Below are 25,789 nucleotides of genomic sequence, written 5' to 3'. Positions count from 1 at the left end.
TCCAAAGATTGCAGAGAATAGAAGCACAGAGAGAATGGCTTGCACCAGTGTTTCTTCCACTGATCTATCTCCTGTCAGATCCAGGACTGATGGAAGGGGAGTGTGGTGGGAGGGCATCAGGGCTCTGTGGGCTAGAGCTGGAGCCTGAAGAAGTCCTGCATTTTTGCTGCTGTTCAGGGACAAATTTGTGCACGGCAGCAAGAATGATCCTAGTCACAAATGTTGATCCTGACTCCAGTATAGTACGTGTGTCAGCTCAATCCGAAGGTGGAAGCAAAATCCCAGGTGAAGAACCTTGGGATCGGAAAGCCGAGGTGCCTGAGAATTAGGGTTTGCACCATGCTGCAGGGGACAGGCAAATTGTCTCCCTCACATGGTATTTCCCTAGGCACCCCCCGGCCAAAAGAAAATCAAGGAAAAATCACAAATCTATGGATTTGGGGGTGGGGGGTCACTAGTGGAGAACTACTCCATTTATTACATAGAAGAACCAATGTCTGACGTGATAGGAATGAATCTTAGCATTTCTGAAGTTCAGGAGTATAGCAGCCATATTTCCTCTTTCTCCATCTCTTTTCCTCTCTTAAAAATGCTGCATGAACAACAGGACCAAATTTTCTGAACCCCAAAGAAAATATAAGGGCTGATCATGAGTGTATTTTTGTTAATAAGCCAGAATCCTTGAAATTAGACCTGCTCCTAAAATGTAGGCTCTTTATGACATAATCACTTTTTATAACTAAGTTGATTTTGTTTTTAGGGTTTTGCAACACTCACACCATCTTGAGAGAACTAGGAAATATGTGGAGTGTTGCAAAAATAGGACTAGAAATTACTAACCTAGGTATTTCTCCAAAGTGCCTTAGACATCGCAGGTCCTAACCTAAGCGATGCAGAATTATCCTGCCTGAAGAGAACGCCGACTTCTTAATGTCCTCTCTTAACAGCACCCATCAGGCCCAGAAAGTCCAAATAGCCCAGCGCCCAGGAGGTAACAAGTTTGGACTCCAGGATTAATGAGTAGACTTTGGATCTTTCTGGTGCTATTTTTTGGCTCACTGCTTCAATGACTTTGGACATTTTCTTCCAATTGGTTAGGATTAAATCTGCTTTTCTAAGGTTCTGTTGAGAAAAGCCAGAGACCTGCACTTCTTATGGCTGTCTCTGCTGGCCTCCCACAGTACCAGCAGGTCCTCGCCATCTCTCCAGCTCCCCCTGTTATCTTGGGATCCTATTCCCAGGCCTGGATGAGTCAGGGTGGAAGCACAGCTGTGGATGATGAGGAAACAAGGTTGGGGAAGCCAGGAGGTGACAGGAACTGGGGTCTCAGCGTGTCATTTCTCTTCGTCCACAGTCATGGGCAGGGCAGCCCCGGCGGGGCTCAAGGGCTTCTCCTCTCCCAAGTCAGTTTGTGAACCCATGGGAAACACATTCAGTGAATACCAAGGGGTGTCCGTTGGGGGCCTAGGAAGGAAGAGGGGGGTACAGTCAAATAGGGTTATCTGAAGAGAGTGTTCAAAAGGCGTGGGTTCGCTGAATTATCCAGGACGCAGGTGCTGGGACGGGGTTAGGATGTAACTGACTTGTTAGGGGTAATGCCTGTGGAACATAAAGGGGAAGGAAGCAGGAATGAACAGGGAAAGGCTTTGCTCTTTGGTGCCGATCTGATCCCTGTGGATGAATACAGAGGAGGAAGCAGGATTGGGCAGGGGAGACTCAGAGCATGATTCAGATGTGACAAAGTCGTAGCCCACCTGACTGAGGCTGTGAGCAAAGGCTGTCAGTTAGTGGAGCCCCTCTTGTTGGGCAGAAATGGCCAGGCTCTTGTACCCCCTGTGCATGGTCACAGCAAGGGGGCTGCTCAGGAAGAGCGAAACGACAACAATAGATCTCGAAGTTTGAAGGCAGTCAGTTAGCTGCAGCCTTGCAGTTCGATGGCAAGTTCTTTCTTTTTTTTTAACATCTTTATTGGAGTATAATTGCTTTACAATGGTGTGTTAGTTTCTGCTGTATAACAAAGTGAATCAGCTATACATATATGTATATCCCCATATCTCTTCCCTCTTGTGTCTCCCTCCCACCCTCCCTATCCCACCCCTCTAGGTGGTCACAAAGCACCAAGCTGATCTCCTTGTGCTAGGCGGCTGCTTCCCACTAGCTATCTATTTTATGTTTGGTAGTGCATATATGTCCATGCCACTCTCTCACTTTGTCCCAGCTTACCCTTCCCCCTCCCCGTGTCCTCAAGTCCATTCTCTACATCTGTGTCTTTATTCCTGTCCTGCCCCTAGGTTCTTCATGACCTTTTTTTTTGAAGCAACCTAAGTGTCCAACATCGGATGAATGGATAAAGAAGATGTGGCACATATATACAATGGAATGTTACTCAGCCATAAAAAGAAATGAAATTGAGATATTTGTAGTGAGGTGGATGGACCTAGAGTCTGTCATACTGAGTGAAGTAAGTCAGAAAGAGAAAAACAAATACCGCATGCTAACACATATATATGGAATCTAAGCAAGTTCTTTCTTGAAAGCAGATTTGAGAGGCGCACCTCCATGACTGTCATCCCCAGCATGGGGTGGGGAATTGTCAAACAACCAGAAGCAACAGAGCAGAGCTAGAGAGACAGGGGCACCACTAGCCCCCTTAGCTCCAAGGACAGAGAGCCAGGATCGTGACTGTGGGCTGAAGGATGCAGCCAGCATGGAGGGAATCGGGGACCAGCACTGGCCCTCACTCACCTCCCTCCATCCTGCTGGTGCTCCCATTCTCCATTCCCAGGCAGCTTGCTGATATCATGCGTGCCTGCCAGCCTCCCCGAGCAGAGAGCGGGCTGGAGGTGAAAACAAGTGCATCCAGCATACGAGGGCAACCACAGAGGAGCAACAAAATCTGTAAGGGAGAGATAATCCAGTCTTGGAGAAGGCATGAGTCAGGGAAGGCTGTTGCCTTGCTGTGTTCTCCCCAGATGCCCTCATCCCACGGTCACTGGCCAGATTCTAGACCATTCGTCTCCAAACCCTCAGCAGATTCACTTACCAAAGCAAGGTCCTTAGGGACAAATGACATAGAGTAATTTCTTGGAAGTGGATGAACGAGGGGAGGGAGAGAGATAGAGACAGAGATGATAGAGATAGATAGATAGAGACAGAGATGGGGGGAGAGAGAGAAGAACGAGGAGAAAGAGGATGGCAAAGGTGATGGTGATGGGGAGGAAGAGGAAGAGGAGGAGGAGAAAAAGAGAGAGAGAGATTGAGAGCACCCCCTCACCACCCCCCCCCAACACACACCTTGTTCTACTTTCCTAGATCTTACATCTGAGTATGAGACATTGAGGGAACCAGAATCTGAAATCAGTCACACTCCCTAGACCACTTGTAAACCTGTGTGTGCGATCCAAACTCCCCAGACTGGCCCATCTTTCAGAGGACTTGTTGCTTTGTAGAGTGGCCTGTGGCCATCTGCACACTTGGCCCCTTAGGTCTTTCTTATCACTTCCTACGGAGGGCTCCTTTCCAGTATCGGCTCAGTCTCTCCAGCTGCCTGTAGGCATTTATCTTGTGATGTTATTTCACAGACATTCACAACCACAGGAAACATTAGTTCTGCTTCCGAGGAGTGGACAATGCTAGGCAAATTACTTTTGGCAGTGAGCAGTTAAGATAATTTTTTAATGATACAAACAGGCCTTAGCCAATGGTGTTCAAAACAGGCTTGCTGGAGCTGAACCCGGCGCCGACAGATGGTTTCTCTCCTAACTTGGTTTGATTGAGTGAGACATTTGATTTGAGCTTCTATGAAAGGGAAATAATGTATTTAATTGTTTGATGATGCTTGGCCTATTTTCAGTGAAAGCGTGTAACTCTTTTTGTCTATAAGGCCGACCACCTCCCCCTACCACCCCCCACTTAATTGTCCAGGGTCAAATCCTTGAGTGAAGGCTCAGGACTTACTAAGTCACTTCTTTTTCTACACATTTAGAAAAGTAATTGTGAAAAATGTCCAAATGATGTGATCATATTTGCACAATGGGATGGGAGATGGGGAAGGTTTGATTCCTTCCTTTCCACATGAATTTGTTTCCTTCTTAAGACTCAGAAATAATACCCACCTATCTCCCGGATGTGCTCAGTCCTATTTCTTTCCCCATAGTGGGAACTAAGTAAACTCCTGTTGACTGTTGAAAAGAAAGGCAAAACATTTTTGGTGCAGTTTTCTGTTGGGAAGTTAATGGGATGTTGGTTCAGGAAGGCAGCCCTCTGGGTGGAATCACTGCCTCATACCTGGGGAGAATGAATATAGTGTGAAATGCAGAGAAAGACTTAATCACCTCTCTAAGGGCCCTATCTCCATTTTATTTATTTATTTATATTTATTGGCTGTGCCTCGCATCTTACAGGTTCTTAGTTCACCAACCAGGGATCGAACCTGGGCCCTCTGCAGTGGAAGCACAGAGTCGTAACCACTGGACCGCCAGGAAATTCCCAGGCCCTATCTCCAGACATGGTCACATTCTGAGGGACTGGGGGTTAGGACTTCAACATACGCGTTTGAGGGGACAAAACTCAGCCCATAAAACAGTCTTAGCCTGTTTCCCTTAGCATAATCTTATTCTCGTGGCTTAGTGTGAGACATCTCAGAGGGGAAGGACAGCTTTCTAACACGGACCCTCTCAAAGTGGCTCTGTGATTGGACAGTCTTCATAGATTTGGGTGTATCTTGTGTCCCCCAGCCTATGTGCTTCTTAAAAGTTGGTGAAGACTTTTATAAGTTGGCACATATCCTAAGGCCTGCTTATGAAAGGAAACACTTCTGTAAAATTAAGAATTGTCTTCTAAGTTATTTATTTTTATAAGTTTGGAATCCTGGGTCCTACCTGTATTCACAAACGATGACAACTCAGCCAAAAATGTTGAGGTCCTGCTACATGGTAAGCTCTCTCCTGGGAGCTTAGGATACAACTGTGCACAAGACCGACTTGCGCCTGCCTGACTGGGGTTTCACCTTTAACCGGGCAAACAAAGGAATGAGTTACAAACCTAAGACACAGCAGTACTAGTTTCTCTCTGCATTGCCTTGCACCCATCCATTCATGCATCCATCCATTCATGCATCCATCCATTCATGCATCCATCCATTCATTCATCCAATCATTCAGTAACATTTATGGAGCACCTCCCACCTCAGGCCCAGTTCTGCCATTGGGAAAGCACTGCTGATTAAGACTGGCATGGTCTGCATGTCTCTTAAGTGGGAGTTGTGAATTCTTTGCTTATCGTTTTATAGCTGTAGCTGTAATAGTTTCAGAAAATTGAGCCAAATGTGGTCAAAACTATGTGGAGTTTGGGAAAATACCTTTCTAATGAAGATTTTTTTTCTTCTTTTTCTTTTCTTCTTTCTTTGCCCATTATTTTTCTAAAGGTGGTGTGCTGAGCAAAATTTCAGTGATTCGAGGTGTCATTTGCAGACCGGTTTGCTAAGGTTCTATGGTACCACCAGTGGTCTTTCAAGCTTGATGTGCTTTCATTTGATTTCCTTCTTGATGCAAAAGAAATTTTAAAAGTGCACTGTAATCATTGGCCTAGAAAATGTAATAAAGGATGTTCTTCTCAGAAGTAACACTTAAGTGCTGTATATCCACGAGCCAGGAGCATTTGCCTATTTAGAGCTGAAAAGACAAGTGAAAAGAGAGTAGCAAAAAAAACCAGATAAATATGCATACTTTCAAAGAGTAGTTATATTTTTACACCTCTTCAAGCTGTCCTGTTTTCTCTTTCTCTCTTATGTGGCAGTGCTGAAGTTAAAGCAAGTGGAAAAACAACAGACTAACTGTTGCAACAAAAGACAGTATATCAATCAGATTAACCAAGACAAGTTGGTTGGAAGGTTTAAATGATCTCTGAGCTTTATGCACACAGCCCAGTTCTAACATGGAGTGAGGAGCTTTGGCAGCCAAATCACTGCAGCATGTGATGGTTGGTGACCTTATTCTGAAGCATGTTACCGTTTCCAAGTATTATAATGCTGCAATTTCCTGTACACAGCAATGCTCATTTTAAGGACATCTCTTAGATGAAAACTTAAAAAACAAAACAATACAAAGCAAAACAAACACAAACAACCCCCCTCCAAGATTGTTTCGAAATATCTAGCCATCAAAATGACGTCCCATGAATATCAACAAAACGATCTCCACCGACAGCTGTTTACATAGACTTCAACAGAGGGTCAGTTTTCTGAGTGATGTTCTGTCTTTGAGACTCTTCTCTTCTTTTCTTTTCTAGGGACACACAACTAGGATGGTTTCTGGTCACATCTTTTGCTTGGGTAAAGCGGAATCTAGCATTTCCTAAGCTTGCTTGCTATTGATTCCTGTACTTTGTGATCTAAGAAGGGATGTAAGCAATCATTTGTTCTACCTCCTACATATGATGGATGAAGAAGCAGAACTTTTGCATATTTTCCTTAGGCTGTTTCTCTCCCAGCTAACAATCTAACCACCTCTGGGTTGTATAAATGTGGGCCAAGGAGTCAAGCAATGTGTAAACAAAACCACATTGAAATGGCCTGTCCATTTCGGTGTCTTTAAACGGATCCAGGTCCCTGGCTTCAAACCGAACAAACAGGTGGTGGAAAAGCCTCCAACGTATCATTGCTTAAAAATTTCCCACCTCGGGGCAAAATCAAGGTCTTCACTTTTAAAATAGTGTTTTGAAACCATCCAGCCCAAAGTATCCACTTGCAGATCATTTTTCCTGTTTCGCCTCCATTGGCTCTGGTGCGACTGTGTATAGATTCTAACAAGCTGACTCTAAGAATTTGGATCCTGTGTGTTACACACAGCTCAGTCTAGCAGGAGGTGTAGAGAACAGTGCAAATAGGTGTGCTCGTTGCCTGGCACATCTGGAACGAGCACGTTATGATGCCAGGAGCTCTTAAGCGTTTTTAAGTCCACAGAAGGGAGTCCCGCTGGCTCTCAAGGAGCTGTTTATGCGTTCACAGGCAGCACCGCCAGGGCTAGGAAGGAGCTGACGTGGCTCTTCCCACCCCCTCCCCATCAGGTGAGAGAAGCCTGTGTGCTGGAGCTGGAATGCCATCGCCCACACTGCTCATTCGCTCTCGCTTTGAGACCTTGGATATCCCAGTCAGCAGTCCAGGTCATCGTGAACCAGTGATCACAATGATCACACCCCGTACCTGGTAGGGGCCTCACCCTCACACGCAGCACCCTCGTACAGCCCAGGAAAGGAGCACCTGTCTACACACAGCTCCTGTGTTTCCGCAATCCACATGCTGTCAGCACAGGCTTAAGTGAAATCTGGTAGTAAAAACACAACCACACCCCATCCTGTGGGACCCAGTGGCTTTGTCCGTTCGTTCACCGTAGGGTGGGGAGGGATTGATGGCTCTGCCCAGAAGTTGGCGCTTCTATTAGAAAAGCAACTTCGGAGATTTCTCTCAGTGACAGGAAGGGAGGAAAGGGGAGGTGGGGAGGGGAGGCTGATGTGGTGAACCCCGAGTTGTAGGGATCTGGAGAGATGGTGGAAGGCACAGGCACTTTTCCCCCTAGTAACTGTAGGTCAGGAAGGGTACCTCCTCAGCAAGTGCTGTGAGGAGGGCCACCTTCTCAGGGCAAAGCCTTCACAGCCCAGCCGGCTCGGGTGCCGTCAGCTGGTCTGTTCTTCCTGAATCCTGTGAGGAAGCGGCGGCAGGATGCGGCTGACCGGTCTTCCAGATGAGGAGTCAGAGGCATTGTGGGCGTGAGAGGAAGAGGAAAAGAAAAAGGCTGTCCTGGAGCCCACAGAAACTGCTCTTTGCCTTACAGGCGCTCCTGGGCCAGCACTCTGCTTCCTCCTCTGATGGTGCAAATTTAGAATCAGGAGCATTGCTGGGGTGGTAGGGCTTGGGGAGATGGACCCCACAGCCCACGGGGGAACAGAAGAGGCGTTTCCGGGTCACTTATATCACTTCCTTGACGTCGAGGAAGGCGAAGGAGGGGACTGAGACTCATACCCTCAACCAAAAATGGGGAAATTTTTAAAAGGATTATAAAGGTTCTTTCTTTCCTTCCTTGTTTTTCACGTGAGCAGCCACGGAGGACACAACTGGCTCTCAGTCTCCTCTGTAACTGGGGACAGGATTGAGATGGATAAGTGAGCCTCCCAGATAATCCCCAAAGTTCATTCTTACTACATCGGCTCAACCTCTTCCCTCCACAAATCTATCCCAGCTCCTGACACGGAGAAAAATGAGCTGACGGAAGCATAAAGGACATCGCAAGCCAGACCTGTCCTCTGATGGGGTTTGAAGGTGCAGGAAGGAAGCCAGAGATGCAGGAGGACCCACACCAGGCTGGACGGAGGCTCTGCGGTCCTGTCCTCTGCTGTCCCTGCGGTCCACAGAGACGACAGACTTACTGAAATGGCAGAGCTGGACAGGATAACCCAGTCCAGTCGGTTCCTTTACAGAAGGGGAGACTGAAGCTCTGAGAGGTTAGAGCCATTGTAGGGGAGGCAAACCTTTTCCTCTACCCTCTTAACATCAGGCTGGGCCTGAGAATTAAGTTGACATAAGATGGATTCAGAGGAGATAAGCATACAGATTTTATTATTACATGGACATGGGAGCCTTCACAGAAAAATGAAGACTCCCCCCCAAAGTGGTTGGGTCTAAATGCTCATATACTAGGTTGAACAAAGACTAGTAATTGTGAACAAGTAACTAAAATATATGGGGAAGCTCAGGGAAGATAAGGGCTGTTTTAACAAGGTTTGTTTGTACTGATTTCTCTTGGTACCTTCTCCCTGTCTATGGAGATAAGAACGTTTCTTTCCTCCTGGTACAGAGAGGGCATCTTTCACACGGGAGTTTCATCTCCTGCTTTTAGGAAGGAAGAAGGAAGTCAGAGCACACTGCTTGCATCTGCTGTTTTTCAAGTGGCTTTAACTCAAAATAATCTTATGTCAAACTGGCAGATTTGGGCATATCCTGCTACATTTCACCATCCAGCTAGTTCGGAGCAAAACCAGAACTGGAAGTTGGTCCCCCTCACTTCTAGTCTGCAGTGATTTGGTTCCATCTCGGTTTTCGTCTCGTGACTGGGGCAGCCACTCACCCCCAGCGGATGTCTCCTGGGGGTCTACGAGGCGCCAGGCCCAGTGCTCAGGGCGTCCGGGTTTCTCTGATGCATAAGTGTTACTGTTCCTATTTAGTGGATGAGGACACTGAGATTCAGAGAAGCGCAGTGGGTTAGCAAATGGCGCTTCCATGTGGGTCAGCCTGAAAACACAGCAAGTTAGACCAAGAGTTAGAATTCAAAACTGCCATTTGTGACAACATAAATGGACCTTAAGGGCATTATGCTAAGTGAAATATGTCAGACAGAGAAAGACAATTACTGTATGACCTCATTTATGCATATAATAGAATCTAAAAAAAAAAACCAAAAACCATACAGGCTCATAGATAAAGAGAACAGATTGGTGAGGGGTGTGGTGGAAATGGGTGAAGGTGCTCAAAAGGTATAAACTTCCGGTTATAAGCTAAATAAGTCCTGGAGATGTAATGTACAGCATGGTGACTAGAGTTAATAACACTGTATTGTATATTTGAAAGTGGGTAAGAGGGTAGATCTTAAAAGTTCTCATCACAAGAAAAAAACTTGTAACTATGTGTGGTGATGGGTGTTAACTAGACTTATTGTGGTGATCATTCTGTAGTATATACAAATACCAAATCACAAAGTTCTACGCCTGAAACTAATATAATATGTCAAGTTCATCTCAGTTGGGAAAAAAAGAGAATTCTAACTCAGGTCTCTGAGTACAGTGCTATTTCTACTACTCCACTAAGCTGGAGTACTTTCTTTCATTAAGTTATTTTTCATGGATTATATTTATTTTTATTGCTTCATCATATTTTGGGAATAAATGAGACACATGCACTATTTTTACCAAGAACATATCCTTTTGGCCTCAGACAGTGGTCTCCCGCTCAGACTCAATTATTTCCCCTCAATTTTGACCTCCCAGGTCCTAGAAAGGCAGTAACTTGAGAGGTGTTTGAAATCTGAATGCAGGCATATTCCCATCTCTGCCGTTGCCAGTGAATGTTAGGGCTGGGTGGGATCTGAGACAGTCTGGTTTCATCCCTTCTCTTTGCAGATGAGAACACTGCACTCTTAGCTGTTGCTGAGACATGCAGGGGATATGAATACGGAAGACTCCAGCGTGCTCTAAACTTCAGCCACTCCATCAACATCATCGCCGTCCTTATCTCATTCATGGGTACTGCTGATAAAGACGTGGCACTCAGGTTCAGAGGAGTGAGGTTCTGGATTTACTTGGATTAGCTGTGGAACAGCCTCCTTTTGTGAGAAGATTCCAAACAGCTGTTCCAAATGTAACCTTTTCTATTAATGGACAAGCAAATAAGTTTAGTACTTTTAGGGGTCAAATGTTCACAGAAACTTTCCCAATCAGGGTCATTTTAGTTCAGGCTGACACAAACTCATCTTGGAATATATCTGCACTCTACCAACACTCCATACAAGGGCTTAGCAATATGTAACCGGAATACAAAAGCAGCTGAAAAATGTCTTGTAAGTGTCCTTACAAATGAAGTCCGGTCCGGCACCCACTGATGGCTGGACTCCCGCTCAACTGCAGACAGGCTAAGACGTCTATAGCTGATGACAGGGGCACAGCTGCTTTGGGACAAAAGATGGGCAAAGAGTGAGGCAGCACAGGGAGGGGCAAAGCTGAGAGAGGCAGGGTTGGAGTGAAAGTTGAGTCCATCACCCCCACCTCTGGTCACTGCTGGGGGTCCTGGCAGGGCTCTGGGGAGGAAAGTATTCTTCATGCTCTTTTGGGTGACATGTAGGTGTTGGGTTCCCATTTGTCAGCTGGAAGCAGTACAAGCGACAGCGTTAGTGAGTGAGAAATGATACCACTGGGGGTTCTGCATTCCACATAAAACTTGCTGACGTTCCTTCTGGTTATGCTGATGGGATAGGAAAGGTCTGGTCTTAGGGGCTGCTGTTAGCCCAGAGCCCAACTCAAACGTGAAGTATGTGATCATCATAAAGCATCAGGAACCCTTGAGGGACATTCCAACAAGATATAAGTATCTGGTCGGGGACTCCCCTGACAGTCCAGTGGTTAAGACTTCACACTTCCACTGCAGGGGGCGCGGGTTTGATCCCTGGTAGGGGAACTAAGATCCTACATGCCGCGCAGCACGGCCGAATTAAAAAAAAAAAAAAAAAAAGATTTAAGTATCTGGTCAAGAACACCAATGAATTCATAATCATTTATTGTAAATCACTCATAGTTTACACATTATAAATGGCAAAAATAACACTGCTAAACACCTGCTGGATGAAGTACTTTATTATGACAATTTCTTATTGGCATCACTTCTTTTTCAAAACTTTAAAATTTAAATTTAAACCCTACATCTTCCCTATCTTTGAAGCACTATGTTTGAAGTGCTCTGATGCCAACACTATAAGGCTTTCCTTTGCTCTAACATCTAACACAAAGCGGAACGCTGTCCCATTAATTTGGCATGCTCTTTACAAAGCAACTTAACACACAAATTTTTCTTAAATCCAGAAGCTACATAATGGTCATTTTATGTCTTGCTGCAAGTTCAGTGAAGGCTGCATGCAAGTGAAACATTTGTAGACACTGAGTTCTAGATAACTATTGGTTATTAAGATCTGATTGCCTGGTGTGGAAAATTAATATGCTTATTTAGCAGAAGTAGGTAAAGTACATGCATCAATGGCTGGGATCAATTAGAATATAAATTAGGTGTCTAAACATTTAAATGAGAGTTTCATTTGAGCTTAATTTGATGTCTGGCACTTCTGAGTTATACACCTTAAAATGACAATAGCAAAGAGAACAAAATCAAACACTTAAAACAGGCACTGACTTATAGGGTCAGCTGGGTGTACAGCTCGGGACACAAAACTAGCTGAGCAGTGAACAGATCTCTTGAAGCAAAGGCAGTGGAACGTTGACAAGCTGGAAACAGGGCAAAAAAATAAGAGAGCCATATCCTGTGCTCTCATTTTTTTACGTTTTCAATTCTCTTCCTTAAAAATAACAACACACAAACACACAGTAATTACAAAACACAAACATCCTTTACTATTTAGACCCTCTCTTTTGTCTTCTACCCTGCCTCTCTGCTCCTTCAGATAGTCTGTTTAAAAATAATGTTGGGTTAACCAGTAGAAAAAGAAAACAAGGCTCTCCTGAATCGCACTGAAAGAATATTAAATTCCTTCCTCCTGTCAGGGTTAACATCTCATACAAGCACATGATGATATATGTTTGACATATTGTAGCTACAGCGATTAAATCACGTCTACGTTCTAGTGGTAAATCATAGTTACATTGACTTTTAAAAAATTCTTTTCATTGAGAGTTGTATCTTGACATTATTTTGAGACAAACAAAAAATTCCCAAACCGCGTAGACTCCGTTCCCTCCCCACCCTGTACCCCCTCCCACGATCCAATGAACGAGAGACGTGTAGTAACAAAAAGACCATGAACCGAGGCATTGACAGCGGACGTGGATAGCGGTTCCAGGGTCAGGCGCTGCCCTCTCCAGTTCTGGCTTTCCGGGCTTCGATCATTGGCTTGGTTGCCCGTTTGCGGTCAGTGGCCAGCCCCAGCCAACACATGAAGTCAATGAACCAGGTGGTTGGGTTGAAATTTAAGCCAAATTCACTCGCAGAGTAGTCAAAGGGAAAGGTGTGATGGTAGTTATGGAAGCCTTCACCTGCAAGACAAAGTGGGCTTGAAATAACCCAATCAGCATCTCTCTGTAGAGCTTTCTAAAAATCACTCATTTATTGCAAGACACTGTGTCAGGCTCCAGTGGGGAGCAGAAGACTTATTTGCTGTCTGCCCTTAGGAAGCGTTCACTCAATTGGCTAGACAAACTCAATAGGAACAGAAAAAAAACAGTAATCAGCACGAAGTCTCAAGAGTAATTTTCCCTGTGGATTGGTGGCATGCTCCCACGACTTCAGAGCTGTACTTCTTAAGCTAAATGCCAAATGGCTGATAACAGATCATCACTTTGATGTATGTTCATAAAAGGAAAATAGCCTCTGTGGACTGAAGTAATTAAAGGAAGACTTCTTGGAAGAGCTTGGAAGAGATAAATGATAATCATTCTGATAGGTGAGTGAATTAAGGAGTTGGATCTTTAAATATCCAAAATCTGCCTATATATTATTCTACCCCTCACAGTGAATAGCTTTTCCTCCCTTACTTTTCCCCCCCCCACTAAGCTGTTTTCAGGAAAAGTCTCACGGCTTCTTTCATTTGTTTTTTTTTTAAAAACAGCTTTATTGAGATATAATTTACCATACAATTCACCCATGTAAAGAATACAATTTAATGGCTTTTGGTGTATTCACTGAGCTGTGCATGCATCACCACAATGAATTTGATAGCATTTTCATTACCTAAAAAGACACCCCATTCCCCTTAGCTGTTGACCCCTAACCATCCACCCTCCCTCCAGCCCTTCTTTCTTTCTCTGTGTTGGTTAATTTTACATGTTAACTTGACTGGCCAAGGAGTGCCCAGATTAAACTTTATTTCTGGGTGTGTCTGTGAGGGCGTTTCTGGATGAGATTAGCATTTGAAGCAGTGGACTCAGTAATGTAGATGGTCCTCCTCAATGTGAGTGGGCATCAGCCAATCCCTTAAGGGCCTGAATAGAACCAGTGGTGGAGCAAGGAGGAATTTGCTCCCATTTTCCTGACTCACTGACTGAACGTCTATCTCATCTTCTCCTGCCCTCTGACTGGCATTTGCATCATCAGCTCCCCTGGTTCTCAGGCCTTCAGACTCAGACTTAATTATCACTGGCTTTCCTGGGTCTCCCGCTTGCAGACAGCAGATGGTGGGACTTAGCCTCTATAATCGCATGAACCAATTCCTCAAAATAAATCTCTCTCTCTCTCTCCCCGCCCCCCCCACCGTACACACACACACACACACACACACACACACACACACACGCACGCACAAACAGAATACATCTACATTTATATAGATACAGATATCCTACTGTTTCTGTATATATGTATATATAGACAGAGATTATGAGCAATATTATATATATATTTATTTGCATATATTTATACATATACTGTTTCTCACTTTTACTAATACAATCTCTATAGATTGGCTTATTCTGAATATTTCATATAAATGAAATCATACAATATGCAATCCTTTGTGACTGGCTTCTTTCACTTAGCATAATGTTTTCAAGGTTGTAGCGGATATCAGTACTTCATTTCTTTTTATTGCTGAAGAGTACTCCACTGTATGGATATACCACATTGTATTTATCCATTCATCAGTTGAGGGACACGTTTTAGCTGTTATAAATAAATAATGTTGCTATGAACACTCATAAACAAGTTTTTATGTGGACATACATTTTCATTTCTCCTGGGTATAAATCTAGGAGTGGAGTTGCTGGGTCATATAGTAACTATTTTTAACCATTCAAGGAACTGCCAGATTCCTCCTTTACTTCTTAAGTGGCTACTGGTCATTGTACAGTTCTTCTATTGACCACATTTGAAAGATTCTGCTCTACAATGAGTACATCAGATGGATCGGTCTGTTGTCTGCAATTTTCTGTTTAATTTAGGTCTTTTCTACCCTGCCTCTCCACCCTCATCATTCCTAGATTAGAGTACTAGAGTGTCCCCCTATTTTCAGAAACAGGCACTGTTCTAAGAACTCTGGATCTATTCCCCAATCTATCATACAGTGGGTGTAATAAGAGTCTTCCAAGGACCTTTATCAAGAAAGCTGATTTGAGAGTCCACTGTTGACCTGGACAAGCTTCAAACCAACACCCAGCTCTTCAGGGCCTGTGTCATGGCCTCATTCTTTGGGTTCCCTGGCCCACCATCCCCTATGTAAGATGGTAACAGTCCCAGAGTGCCAACTCCCGTCTGCTCTCAGAGTTACCACTGGATGTGGCTCCCCTCATTACAATTCTTATAGAAGATGAAGAGTGAGAGGAGGAGAAAACAATAGGAGGGATCAGGAAACTCACACTTTTCTCTCTGCTTATCCAGTTATTCCCATAGCTAAATTTGGTGTTTATTCCACCTTATATTGCTCTTGTCAACACAAGATCCCTGGGGTCTTAATAAATGGGTGACCCTAACACCATGATGGCAGAAACCCATGGCAGAGGGATGCAGAGACTGTTTCAACTTAACAGCAGGAACCTCCCTTCCTGGGTTTGATCTCTGTGCTCAAGGCTCAGGTTACCCAGGAGACTGAGTTGCTTCTATCAAGATACAGCTATCATTTATTAATCACTTACTGTGTGCCACCATGCTAAATTCTTCAAAGGGTATTAATGCCTATAATCCTCACATAGCTAAGCTAGCTGCTATGATTATCCCCATTTTAGAAATTTATTATTTATTTATTTATTTATTTATTTTGGCTGTGTTGGGTCTTCGTTTCTGTGTGAGGGCTTTCTCTAGTTGCGGCGAGCGGGGGCCACTCTTCATCGCAGTGCGCGGGCCTCTCTTGTTGCGGAGCACAGGCTCCAGACGCGCAGGTTCAGTAGTTGTGGCTCACAGGCCTAGTCGCTCCGCGGCATGTGGGATCCTCCCGGACCAGGGCTCGAACCCGTGTCCCCTGCATTGGCAGGTGGATTCTCAACCACTGCGCCACCAGGGAAGCCCTATCCCCATTTTAAAATGAGGATGGAAATGCACAGAAGGGACACGTAACTTGCCTAAGACCATACGGCTAGTAAGAAAAACAACATCCCCGAAGGCTTGTTTCCTGCTAAGCACTGCTGCAAACAGTATGTATTACCTCACCTAACCCTCCGGCAACCCCAGGCGGAGGTCAATGCTACTATATATTATCCCCACTTTACAGATGAGAACACACGGTATGGAGGAGCTAGATAACTTGCCCAGAGAGTAGGTGGAGGAACCAAGACTCAACCAAACCTGTCGGACTCCACAAGCCTGGCTCTTAATCATTCTGTGGGACCACGAGACGCCACGGTCCCATTTCTCCCCATCCCTCTGTTTGCAGGCCTTTTAATTAATTAATTTATTTTTAAGGTCAGCCAAATGATGGACAGCTGAGGCTAGAGCGGTCAGGGCAGTTTGAGACAGACATCAACAGCTACTCCTCCTTAGGGAAATTTCCATGGTAAAAATAAATAACTACTAATGATTGATCACCTACTATGTACCAGGCACTGTACTAAGCAGTTTACGTATAGTATCTTAGTTAATTCTCATAACACCCCTATGAAGCAGGCATTCCTGTTCCCATTTCACAGGTAAGAAAACTGTAAATCAGAGAGTAAGTGGCTTGGATTCTAACGCCAAAGCCCGAGTTCATTCCAGTTTACTCCACTCCATTGCCTCTCTTTACAGATTCCATAAAACCACTGAGAAGCCAAGAAGATCTGAGCTGCCACTCCCCCCACTGGCTCCCACCACACACTCACCGATGGCACCCAGGGTGACGAGCGGGTTCTGCCGAGGGCTGATGTTCTTGTCATAGGGCCGGTTTCCGTACATGTGGGCGACACTGTTGACCAGCCAGGTGACATTGAGTGAGATGGTGTAGCGGAGGATGGAGGCCAGGAAGTAGGAATTCCATAGACTCTCTCCCCAGATGCACCAGGGCACCAGCGTGGGGACCATGAAGCACATAAGCACCACGGTGATCTTGTAGTACCTGGAAGGCAGGATGTCGTGCTATCATCGGGCACCTGTTGATGGTGGCGGGGATAGGTGAGCAAGCTACAGGGAAAGTCAGCAAGGGTGCTGCTGAACTCCTTCAGCTCTTGTACCCTGTTGTGTGTCGCTCTGTATGGGGGTCACAAACCCATATACCTACAAGGGCTAGGCAGGTAACACAAATTTGAGAATTAGGGCAGGCAGAAGCTATAGGAAGTGGAAGGACCCGCAGCATACTTCAGAATTTCAATATAAAATCATGAAACCCATGCATCTTAAAGCTGCATTTGTCCTCCAAGCCGCAGTTTGACAGCTTTTGTTTCTTTCATCAGTCAGTCAACCTGACAATCAGGTTTTTTTCAATAATTTCAAGAAATATTCTGTACTCCTTGAATAATTTTCAGGCACGTGATTCTGTACTAACTTAGCTTGGTAAAAGGTGAACAACCCCTTCCCTAAAACGTTCTCTGTCCCTCTGAGATTACATTCCAAACCGGCTAAAAATAAACTAAGTACAGGAACAGGCACAGGCACATAAAAAGTAAAAATTAAAAAGAAACCATCAGTAGTTGGATTGCTGGGTCTGTTCATCCAGCAAACGTTCCCTGAGCACCTCCTGTAGGCCAGGCCCTGAGTACTAGTGGTACAAAGACAAATTTGACACAGTCTCTGCCCCAGGCCCCAGTCAGGTGAAACCCCCAGCTGTGTAGGACCAGCTCTAAGTAGGGACAGGAAAGGGGCTCTGAAATGAAAATGTCCAAAGCTGCCCGTTCATAGCTGATTCCTCCCTGACCTGCCTTCAACTGACCAAGCTTCTGGAAGGTGTCTGTTAAGATGCACATGTATGAACGGGGAGGGGGCACAGCATGAGGAAATGAGACCTGGGAGATGGATAGCTTTGGCCTTGAGTCCAGATCTGATTCTGGATGCAAAACAAACCTCTTTTTATTCTTTCACTCTCCTCTTGTTCACAGCTAGATGGTTCCCCAAAGAAGAGCGTGAGGCAAGGGCTTGCACGTGGGTAGTTTATCTGGGAAAGTGAGCTCAAGTAAGAGGAATAGGCAGCTGGGAAGCAGGAAATGAAAGGAGGGGAAGTCAAGATGGGGGTGCCCACTGCTACAGGCAACTGAACTTGGACCTTGATGGGACACATTATACCTCAGAATTATTCTCTCAAGGAATGAAAGAAGGCACTGTTTTCCCGTTGGCTCCAACTCTTCCTTGGTCAAAGGGTCCCCATGGGATGTCCGCTCTCTCGCACTTCCAAGTTTGCTTGGGTCAGAATGGCTGAGTGTGGTCCACGGGCATCTCAGGTGATGGTGGCAGAGAAGCCAGGGCAGGAAGTAAGAAATAAGCAGTAGAGCCGAGCAAGGTGCCATTGGGTTACACCTGTGCCACCAGGTGGCTGCAGGAACAGCTGGAGTGAAAAGGTGGGCTGAGAATACGAGGTGGGCATGATAGGTGTCCAACACAGGCAGTAATTATAATACCTCCTGGGGTTCTTGTGAGGATCAAATACTAATAACTAATGCATACTATGTGCTTACTATGTGTCATGGCTATTCCAAAACCTGTCCATGTACTGGCTCATTTAATTCTAACAAAAACTTTAGGAGGAGGGACCATTAATATCCTCGTTTTACAGATGCGGAAATTGAGCACTGGAAAGGTTATGTAGATGGGCCAAGGTCACAAGACTAATAAGTAGTAGGACCAAGATTCAAATCCAGGCAGAAGCACTTCGGAGACTATCATGCTATTCTGCTTTGCAAGTAAAATCGTGTATGTAAGTGTGTTTCGCAGATTGCTAGCTGCATGTGAAGGTTGGTTCCCATATAATTATCACTGTTTTTACTGGGCAACATATTAACCCCTCAGCACCCATTTTCCAGTCGTCGGCATACAATATGACTGCATTTTAGTGGAAGGAGGGTGCCCGGGAGGTCAGATGAGAGGGTGTGGTTGGAGGGGCAAAGACAACAGACAGCTGTCCCACATTGTAAGGTATCACCTCATCATCCGCCACCGGCCTCAGGGTGCCTCCTGGGCTGGGTGAACATGTGGGCAAGGGCAACCCCTAGAAAGGACAGCAGCCAGGTTTGGGGGCATCAGCTGAAGAGGGGATCCGGGTGAAGCACACGGGCCCTGACCAAGGGCCCTGGGGACTGGTGTGAGTGCCTGTGAAGAGGCAGAGGCTCTGAAGGGACGCCCAGAGGCGACGGCCTGCCAAGGCTGCTCCTCGAGGGCACCTCTACAGAGCACAGGAGGCAGCTGAACGCTGCCCACAGAGGCATTCTGCAACTTAAGTGGTTCCTCCTCTTCCTCCACTCTCTGGGTTGCAACCCAGTACCTTTGCAAAGAGCCTCTCCTAGTCCTGCTCGGAGCTCCTAGTCCTCATTTTGCCCCTGGAAAGGAGACAGAAATCACGTACTGACAGCTAGCTCGGTGCTGGATGCCGGGCTAAGCACGCCACAGGCTGTCTCTCACTTACTCTTCACCGCAGACTCAGGATGGACACACTCTGGCAATGAGGATGCTGTGGCCCAGAGGGGCCATGGTTCCCCCGGGCCTTTGCTCTGACTCTGCTCTGCCCCGACCCTACGGAAACCGCCGTCTCTGGTTTGACTGCAGCCTGCAGGCTTCGGCTTCCACCCATGCCCTGCCGCTGCTTCCTCCTTCTGAGCTGTTAGGGAAGCCTTCTGCCTGCCTGGGCTCTGGTTCTAGAAGCTCCACTTCCCAGAGGGGGCTGGGTCCCCGTGGAGGGAGACGGCCAGCAATGGGGCTTCCCAAGTGGGAGGAGAAAAAGGCCTTGCCTGCTAACACAACCACTGTCCCACCAAATTCTCTCTTCCTCAAAACAAGAGGCTCTTTAAAAATCACTGCCCTCATTCCAACAAAGCTTTAGCAGATCTAACTATAGGGTTGCTCTCTGGCTGCTCGGCCTGTATTCTGCTAGGGTTTCTCTTTGTGTGTTCAATGCAATGGATGGAAGAGGAGGGAATTTTTAGGGGGCACAGTGAGTCTGGGTGGGATTGCCAGTGAGACAGGGCTTGATGCTGATAACCGTGTAAAAAAAATCTCCCCAACCATTTCAAATGGACTCAGCGTATCTTCCTGTGCAGCTGAGGACCCCTTCCCCCTGGCCTTCATTTAATTACAGTCACTGGCCTTCTTGCCTCAGAACAAGGGCTGAGATTGCTCCCCTGCTTCTTTGCTTAAGAACACTCAAATCTGGGCGCCCTAGCCAAGGGGCCACAGGGCAACACCACAAAGTCTCCACCCCTAATCCTTCCTCATTGAAATATTTTCTTTCTTTAGCTGGTGGTAGGGAGGAAGACTGGAGAAGGGCCACTGATATCGCTTTTTTTTTGCTAAATGGGCTTCTTATGTTGTAAAGCATCATAGAACAGTTAACTACCCAACTCTGCCACTGTCTTTCTGTGTGATCTTGAGTAAATTATTTAATCACAGTGAACCTCAGGTTTCTCTTTTGTAAAATGCGGTACTGACAAATTTATTGAGTGCCTACTATGTGCCAGGTACTGTCCTAGCATTGGAGATATAAAGTGTAAAAAACAAACAAAAATCCCTGCTCTTGGGGAGCAGGGGTATTTTGGTAGGGAGATTTTATATATATATATCCTCATATGCATATATATATTCTGGTAGGAAAGAAAGCTAATAAACAATATAAATAAATAAAATATAGAGCATGCTAGTGGTAAATACTAAAGAAAAAAATAAAGCAAAGAAGGAGAATATGACATCAAGGGCAGGTGTTGAAATTTTAAATAGGGTGTCTAGGGAAGGACTTCCTGACACTGTAGCTTTTGAGTAAAGACTTGACGGAAGTGAGAAGTTAGCCATGTGGCTAAATAGGACAGAGGATTCCAGGCAGAGGAAACCACAAGTGCAAAGGCCCTGAGGCAGGAATATTCCTGGCACATTCTGGGAAGAGCAGGAGCATTGGGGCTGGAGCAGATGAACAAAGGGAAGAACTGTAGGAGACAAGAGAATAATGGTGGACCACATCATGGAAGGGCTTGTAGGTCATCATAAGGGTTTCACCCTTTACTTTGAGATGGAGCCCTGGTCAGGTTTTGATTAAAGGAGTGGTGTGATTGGACTTATCATTCTGAGTGTTGTGTTGAGAAGGGACTGCAGGGGAAGGCAGAAGCCAGGAGGCAATTAGGAGGCTGCTACAAAGCCTAGGCAAGAGAGGGTGTTGGCTTGAACCCGGATAGTGGTGGCAGGTGTGAGAAACAGTCAAATTCTGGATATATTTTGAAAGTAGAGTGACAGGACTTGTTAACAGACTGGATGTTGGAGAGAAAGGAGTCAAGGGTGACACCAAGGATGGAGATGCCATTAGCTGATATGGGGAAAGATGGAGGAGTTCAGTCTTAGACATGTCAAGTGGCAGATGCCCATTAGACATTCAAGGGGCAATGTCAAATGGGCAGCTCGACAGACAGGTCTGGAGTTCAGAAGTTATCTAGAGATAGGTTTGATGGGGAGAGATATTTGGAATGCATCAGTATATGAATGCATGCCACTCACATATATATTTTTTCTCGTTTGAATTCCACAATAGTCCTATGAGACACTTTTTATAACCTCACCTTTGTAGGACATTTACGGAGATCCAAAGAGGTCATGAGACTTCTCCAAGGCCACACTGGTTGTGCAGAACATAGGCAGGCTTCAAATTCAGTTCTTAAGCCTAATTGTCTGCTCCCTCTAAGTATAACCTGCTACTTACTCAGCTTACCAGGAGAAGATCATAGGGGAGAGGTAAACTGGGTCGGAGTGTGTAATCTAGCTGTTGCCTCATGAATTGCACATCTTTAAGTAAAAATACTGTCTCCTCAAGGTCAGAAATAGACACGTTGTCCACTCCAGCTAGACTGAGCTTCTTCCCATTCCTTGGGAACCACCTTCTTTCTGTCCCTGTATCTATGACACTCTTCCCCCAGCCTGGCTGACTTGACTTTTTCAGTTATCAGTCTAAACGTTCTTCCCTCTTGGGGAATTTCCATGGTCCCCTTGGACCAGGCAAGGTGCCTCAGCATGTTGTACTTCTCAACTCTCAGTATTCATAAATACTTGCTGGCTTAGCGGGCAGTCTCACCTGCTAGATCAGTGGCCTCAACCCTAACTGCACGTTAGAATCAACTGGGTGAACATTTAAAAATGACTGATGTTGGGAACCCACTGTAGACCAACAGAATCCAACTGAATCCGAATTTGTGGCCTGGGCACTGATATTTTTAAAGCCTCTCTATTACAAACATTGATCATGGCCTCCCTATAATCCACCCCACCCTTTCTCTCTTGCTGAAATGCCCTGATATTGTTCAGATACCCAACTGTCCTCCCTGCGGCCATGTCCTTTGGGGACATGGGTCCTGATTGGTTTCAGGCAGTCAATGTTGATCTCATTCACTTTGCCAATAATAAATTTGGGAATTGGCCAGTAGTGGCCAATAAGATATGAGGGAAAGGATGGCTACAATTTTTTGAAAGGGAGATAACAAGTGTTAGTGAAGATGTAGGGAAATCGGAAGCCTTAGCATCATTGGTGGGAACGTAAAGTGGCGCAGCTGCTGCATAAAGCAGTTTCTCAGAAGGTGAAACATCCAGCAATTCCACTCCTATGTAACTATTCAGACGGTTGGAAGGCAGGGACTTGAACAGGTATTAGCGCACCAATGTTCACAGAAACATTATTCACAATTGGCGAAATGTGGAAACAACCCAAGGGTCCATTAATAGATGAATGGATAAACAAAATGCTGTCTATCCATAAAAAGGAACACATTTTTGATATACGTTACAACATGGATGAAACTTGAAAACATGCTTAATGAAATAAACCAGGCACAGAAGGACAACTATTGTTATGATTCCACTCATACGAGGAACCTAGAATAGGCAAATTCATAGAAAGAGAAAGTAGACTAGAAGTCCCAGGAACTGGAAGGAAGGGGAAAGGAAGAGGGACGTTATTGCTTAATGGGTATAGAGTTTTTTGGGGAATGATGAAAAAGTTTTGGGTATAGATAGTGGTGATAGTTATACAACACTATGAATGTACTTAATGCCACAGAAATGTACACTTGTGAGTGGTTAAAATGATAAATACTATGTTGTGTATATTTTACGGCAATAAAAAAAAGAGAGAGAGAGATGAAGGAATATTTTCCTTGATAACGGAAAGAGCTCAGAGGCAAAGACGGCATCTCTTTTTTCACAGTGACTCCTGGCCCTGCTCCAGCCATGCGTGACTGTGACAGGAAGAAGACTCAGAAAAAAGTAGACCCCTTAGGTTGACAGAGCAGAGAGATGGAAAGGCTCTTGAATACGCTGTGGAGCCACAAACTTAACCAACCCTAGAGTGGCTTTATCCCTGAGGTCTTAGTCTGAGACAAACCAGGTGGGTCAAGATCTCCTGTGGGGTAGCTGAAAGCCTTCTAGTATAATATAGTAGACACTGTGATGTGCCATCCAGATCTCCTCTCAGGATCAGAGGGCTTCATCTCCCAGTGGATGGTAGTGCTGCCTCTGCCTTGCCCTAGGTCACGTCCTCTCCCAACAACCTCATCCAGTGACTGACCTATAAGGGCAGTAGTCCATTACCCAGGCCGGGTCCCATTGCCCCAACTCACCATGACTCTGAAGAGTCATCTCCACTTCAGAGCCCCTACAGGATTGGCTGAAGCCCCCACTGAGATCAGTCAAGGCTCAGCTTCTTCCCTTGCTCAATCCTGTTTTGGTCCCTTCTTCCACAGGTGTTGACCCCAGTGACCCTTCCAGTACTCTCCAGGAAACTTTCTACAATGTAACATCCATCTCGGAGGCAGCTTCTGGGTAACCTGTCTTGCCACGTGGATCTACTGCTGGGCCTGCAGAGTCCAGCAGAAAGCCAGACTCTTCAGAGTCTAGCGCAGAGACTCGCACATAGCAGGCACTCCTAAATATTTGTGGAATGATTACATGAATGATCCTCTGGTTAGTCAATGATGAGTTCTCAGCTTCTCAGGAAAATAAAAACACTACAGTGACTTCAGTAGGGCTCAGAGTATGAGAGATAAGATGCCAAGGTTTCCCAAAACAAACAAACAAACAAACAAAAACCTCACAAACTGCACAATAAACGTTCCACCTGCTTTTAATTGTGTATATAAAAGTCAACACCTCGAAGAAAGACATTCGTGCTCATTGGGACCCAACCCCCAGCTTCCAACAGGTTTCACTGTGAGGCTACCTACATCCGGTTTAAATGAATGATTTCTGAGCATGAGCTGCTAGGTTATTCTCTGAGCTGCCAAATATGGTAAATTTTTTGGCAGTATTTAAGGTTAACAGCCAGTCTAACAGGTTTGGTCCTGGTTTGGAATGTGAGTGGCTTCTTCCTTTCTGTGAACACTCAGATGGGAGTTATCTGATAGGAAAGATAGGAGATAGAAGAAGCCTCCTAAAATCATCAAGAGAGAAAGAAAAAGAAAGAGGTAAAGAAAGAGAGAAGGGGTGGTATGAACCTGAGAACGACCCAAGGAAGAGTAGCTCTCCTTTACAGATTTGAAACCAGAGATCCACATGTTTAAGCCAAAATCACAAAAGCCAAAGCACTCAAGCTCACCTTACAGGTAACTCTGGAGCAGTTTCCTAGAGCTTTAAGGTGACAGCTTATAAGAATAGGGTGTTGGAAACCTTTCAATTCCCACCTCACAATTCCTCATGATACCAATACCACAGTGGGAAGATGGTTTTCAGCATTTAGCTGAAGATAAGAAGTCCATTTTCACACAATCAAATGCCATCACACCACGCCCCCATCCAAGTAAGCTTTGATTAGAGGACACAGATAGTGACATGGGCCCTAACCTTTCAATGCTTTGAAGAATATGCTTATTCCAATAAACTGGATCACATGAAACATTAAAGACAGGCTTGAGACCAAAAGTTTGTTCTATGGAGAAGAAAGAATTTGGGATTTCATACATATATATATTTCAAATCTGGGTGTGATAAGCATATTAAAACTCTCATTTTTCTTTAGATGAAAAAGAAATTGCTGTTCTCTGTCTGCAAGCATTTCCTGTTGCTTGACTAACCCTAAGCACAGCAGTCCGGAGCTGCTGGTGTGTGAGATCTTGAGAGTGAAATCTATTAGAGCATGAAGGAAGGGGAAATGACCTGCCGACTTCCAAGCAGGGCCAGCCTCAGGAAGTGTGAAAAGAAGCAAACACAATGGGTGAGAGGGAAATTATAGTCCACAAATGTATCGTAATTATGAGCAATGAGCTGTCACTAGCATCTTGATTAAATATGTTTGGCTTTGTGATTTCACTTACAGTCGAGCCAGAAATTCATCTTCCCTACAGTTTTTGCATCTTGTAGGGGACCAGCCAAAATTATCTGGGTGCTTACCATAAACATTAATTTAGAGGACAGATGATCCGCCCTGGCAGCTTGTAAATGCATGGACCATTCTCTCCTTCTTTTGTCTCCTCTGTTATCACCCACAAGGAGGTGGAATATGTGATTCGTTTGGATGCAGATCTGAAGATGGAAGCCCGCTGATAGGGAAGCTCTTTGGAGTTTTTCAGAAAATCTTCCAGACTCTTTGAATTGTTTAAGTTGAAAATAGGCTTTGCGGCTGTGTCCTTGAGTCTGCCTCTCCGGTGCTTCAGTGTCTTTAAGTGAAAGTGTTCATGATGGCCACATTTGAAGTATTCTCAGAAAATCTTAATCACTCCAGATTTGTCTTTGACCCTCAATTAGTCTTGACATCACTTCCCCTGTGCTACTTCATGATAAGCATTCCTGTAGAAGAAAATCTTTAATTAGACTATCTAGATGCATAATCCTCATCTTCTGGATAATTCCTTCCACGGAGGAACCAGAGATGGCAAACGGCTGCTCCATGAAAGCATCTCCTTCCGAAACTTGCAATGCGTGGGAAAAAAAGACATATTTTTATTTTCTCTCCGACTTCAGCTT

The 25,789-nt window shown here is 45.1% G+C and overlaps 1 protein-coding gene across 1 annotated transcript in view; it reads right to left on the bottom strand.

The window, feature by feature from the left end:
• Positions 1-11,300: 11,300 nt before the first annotated feature.
• The window catches only part of LOC309628281 (stearoyl-CoA desaturase 5), a 158,778-nt gene continuing 144,289 nt past the window's right edge, over positions 11,301-25,789 (bottom strand). The window contains exons 4-5 of the mRNA XM_082391185.1: positions 16,549-16,781; positions 11,301-12,801 (exon numbers count right to left, since the gene is read on the bottom strand). Of these exons, the coding sequence (XP_082247311.1) occupies positions 12,611-12,801; positions 16,549-16,781 (424 nt within the window). The 3' untranslated portion in view covers positions 11,301-12,610. The remainder of the gene's footprint in view (positions 12,802-16,548; positions 16,782-25,789) is intronic.

The sequence above is a fragment of the Balaenoptera borealis genome, assembly GCF_965194805.1.
Source record: "Balaenoptera borealis genome assembly, chromosome: 4".
Taxonomy (NCBI): domain Eukaryota; kingdom Metazoa; phylum Chordata; class Mammalia; order Artiodactyla; family Balaenopteridae; genus Balaenoptera; species Balaenoptera borealis.
This window is presented reverse-complemented; position numbering and strand designations above follow the sequence as displayed.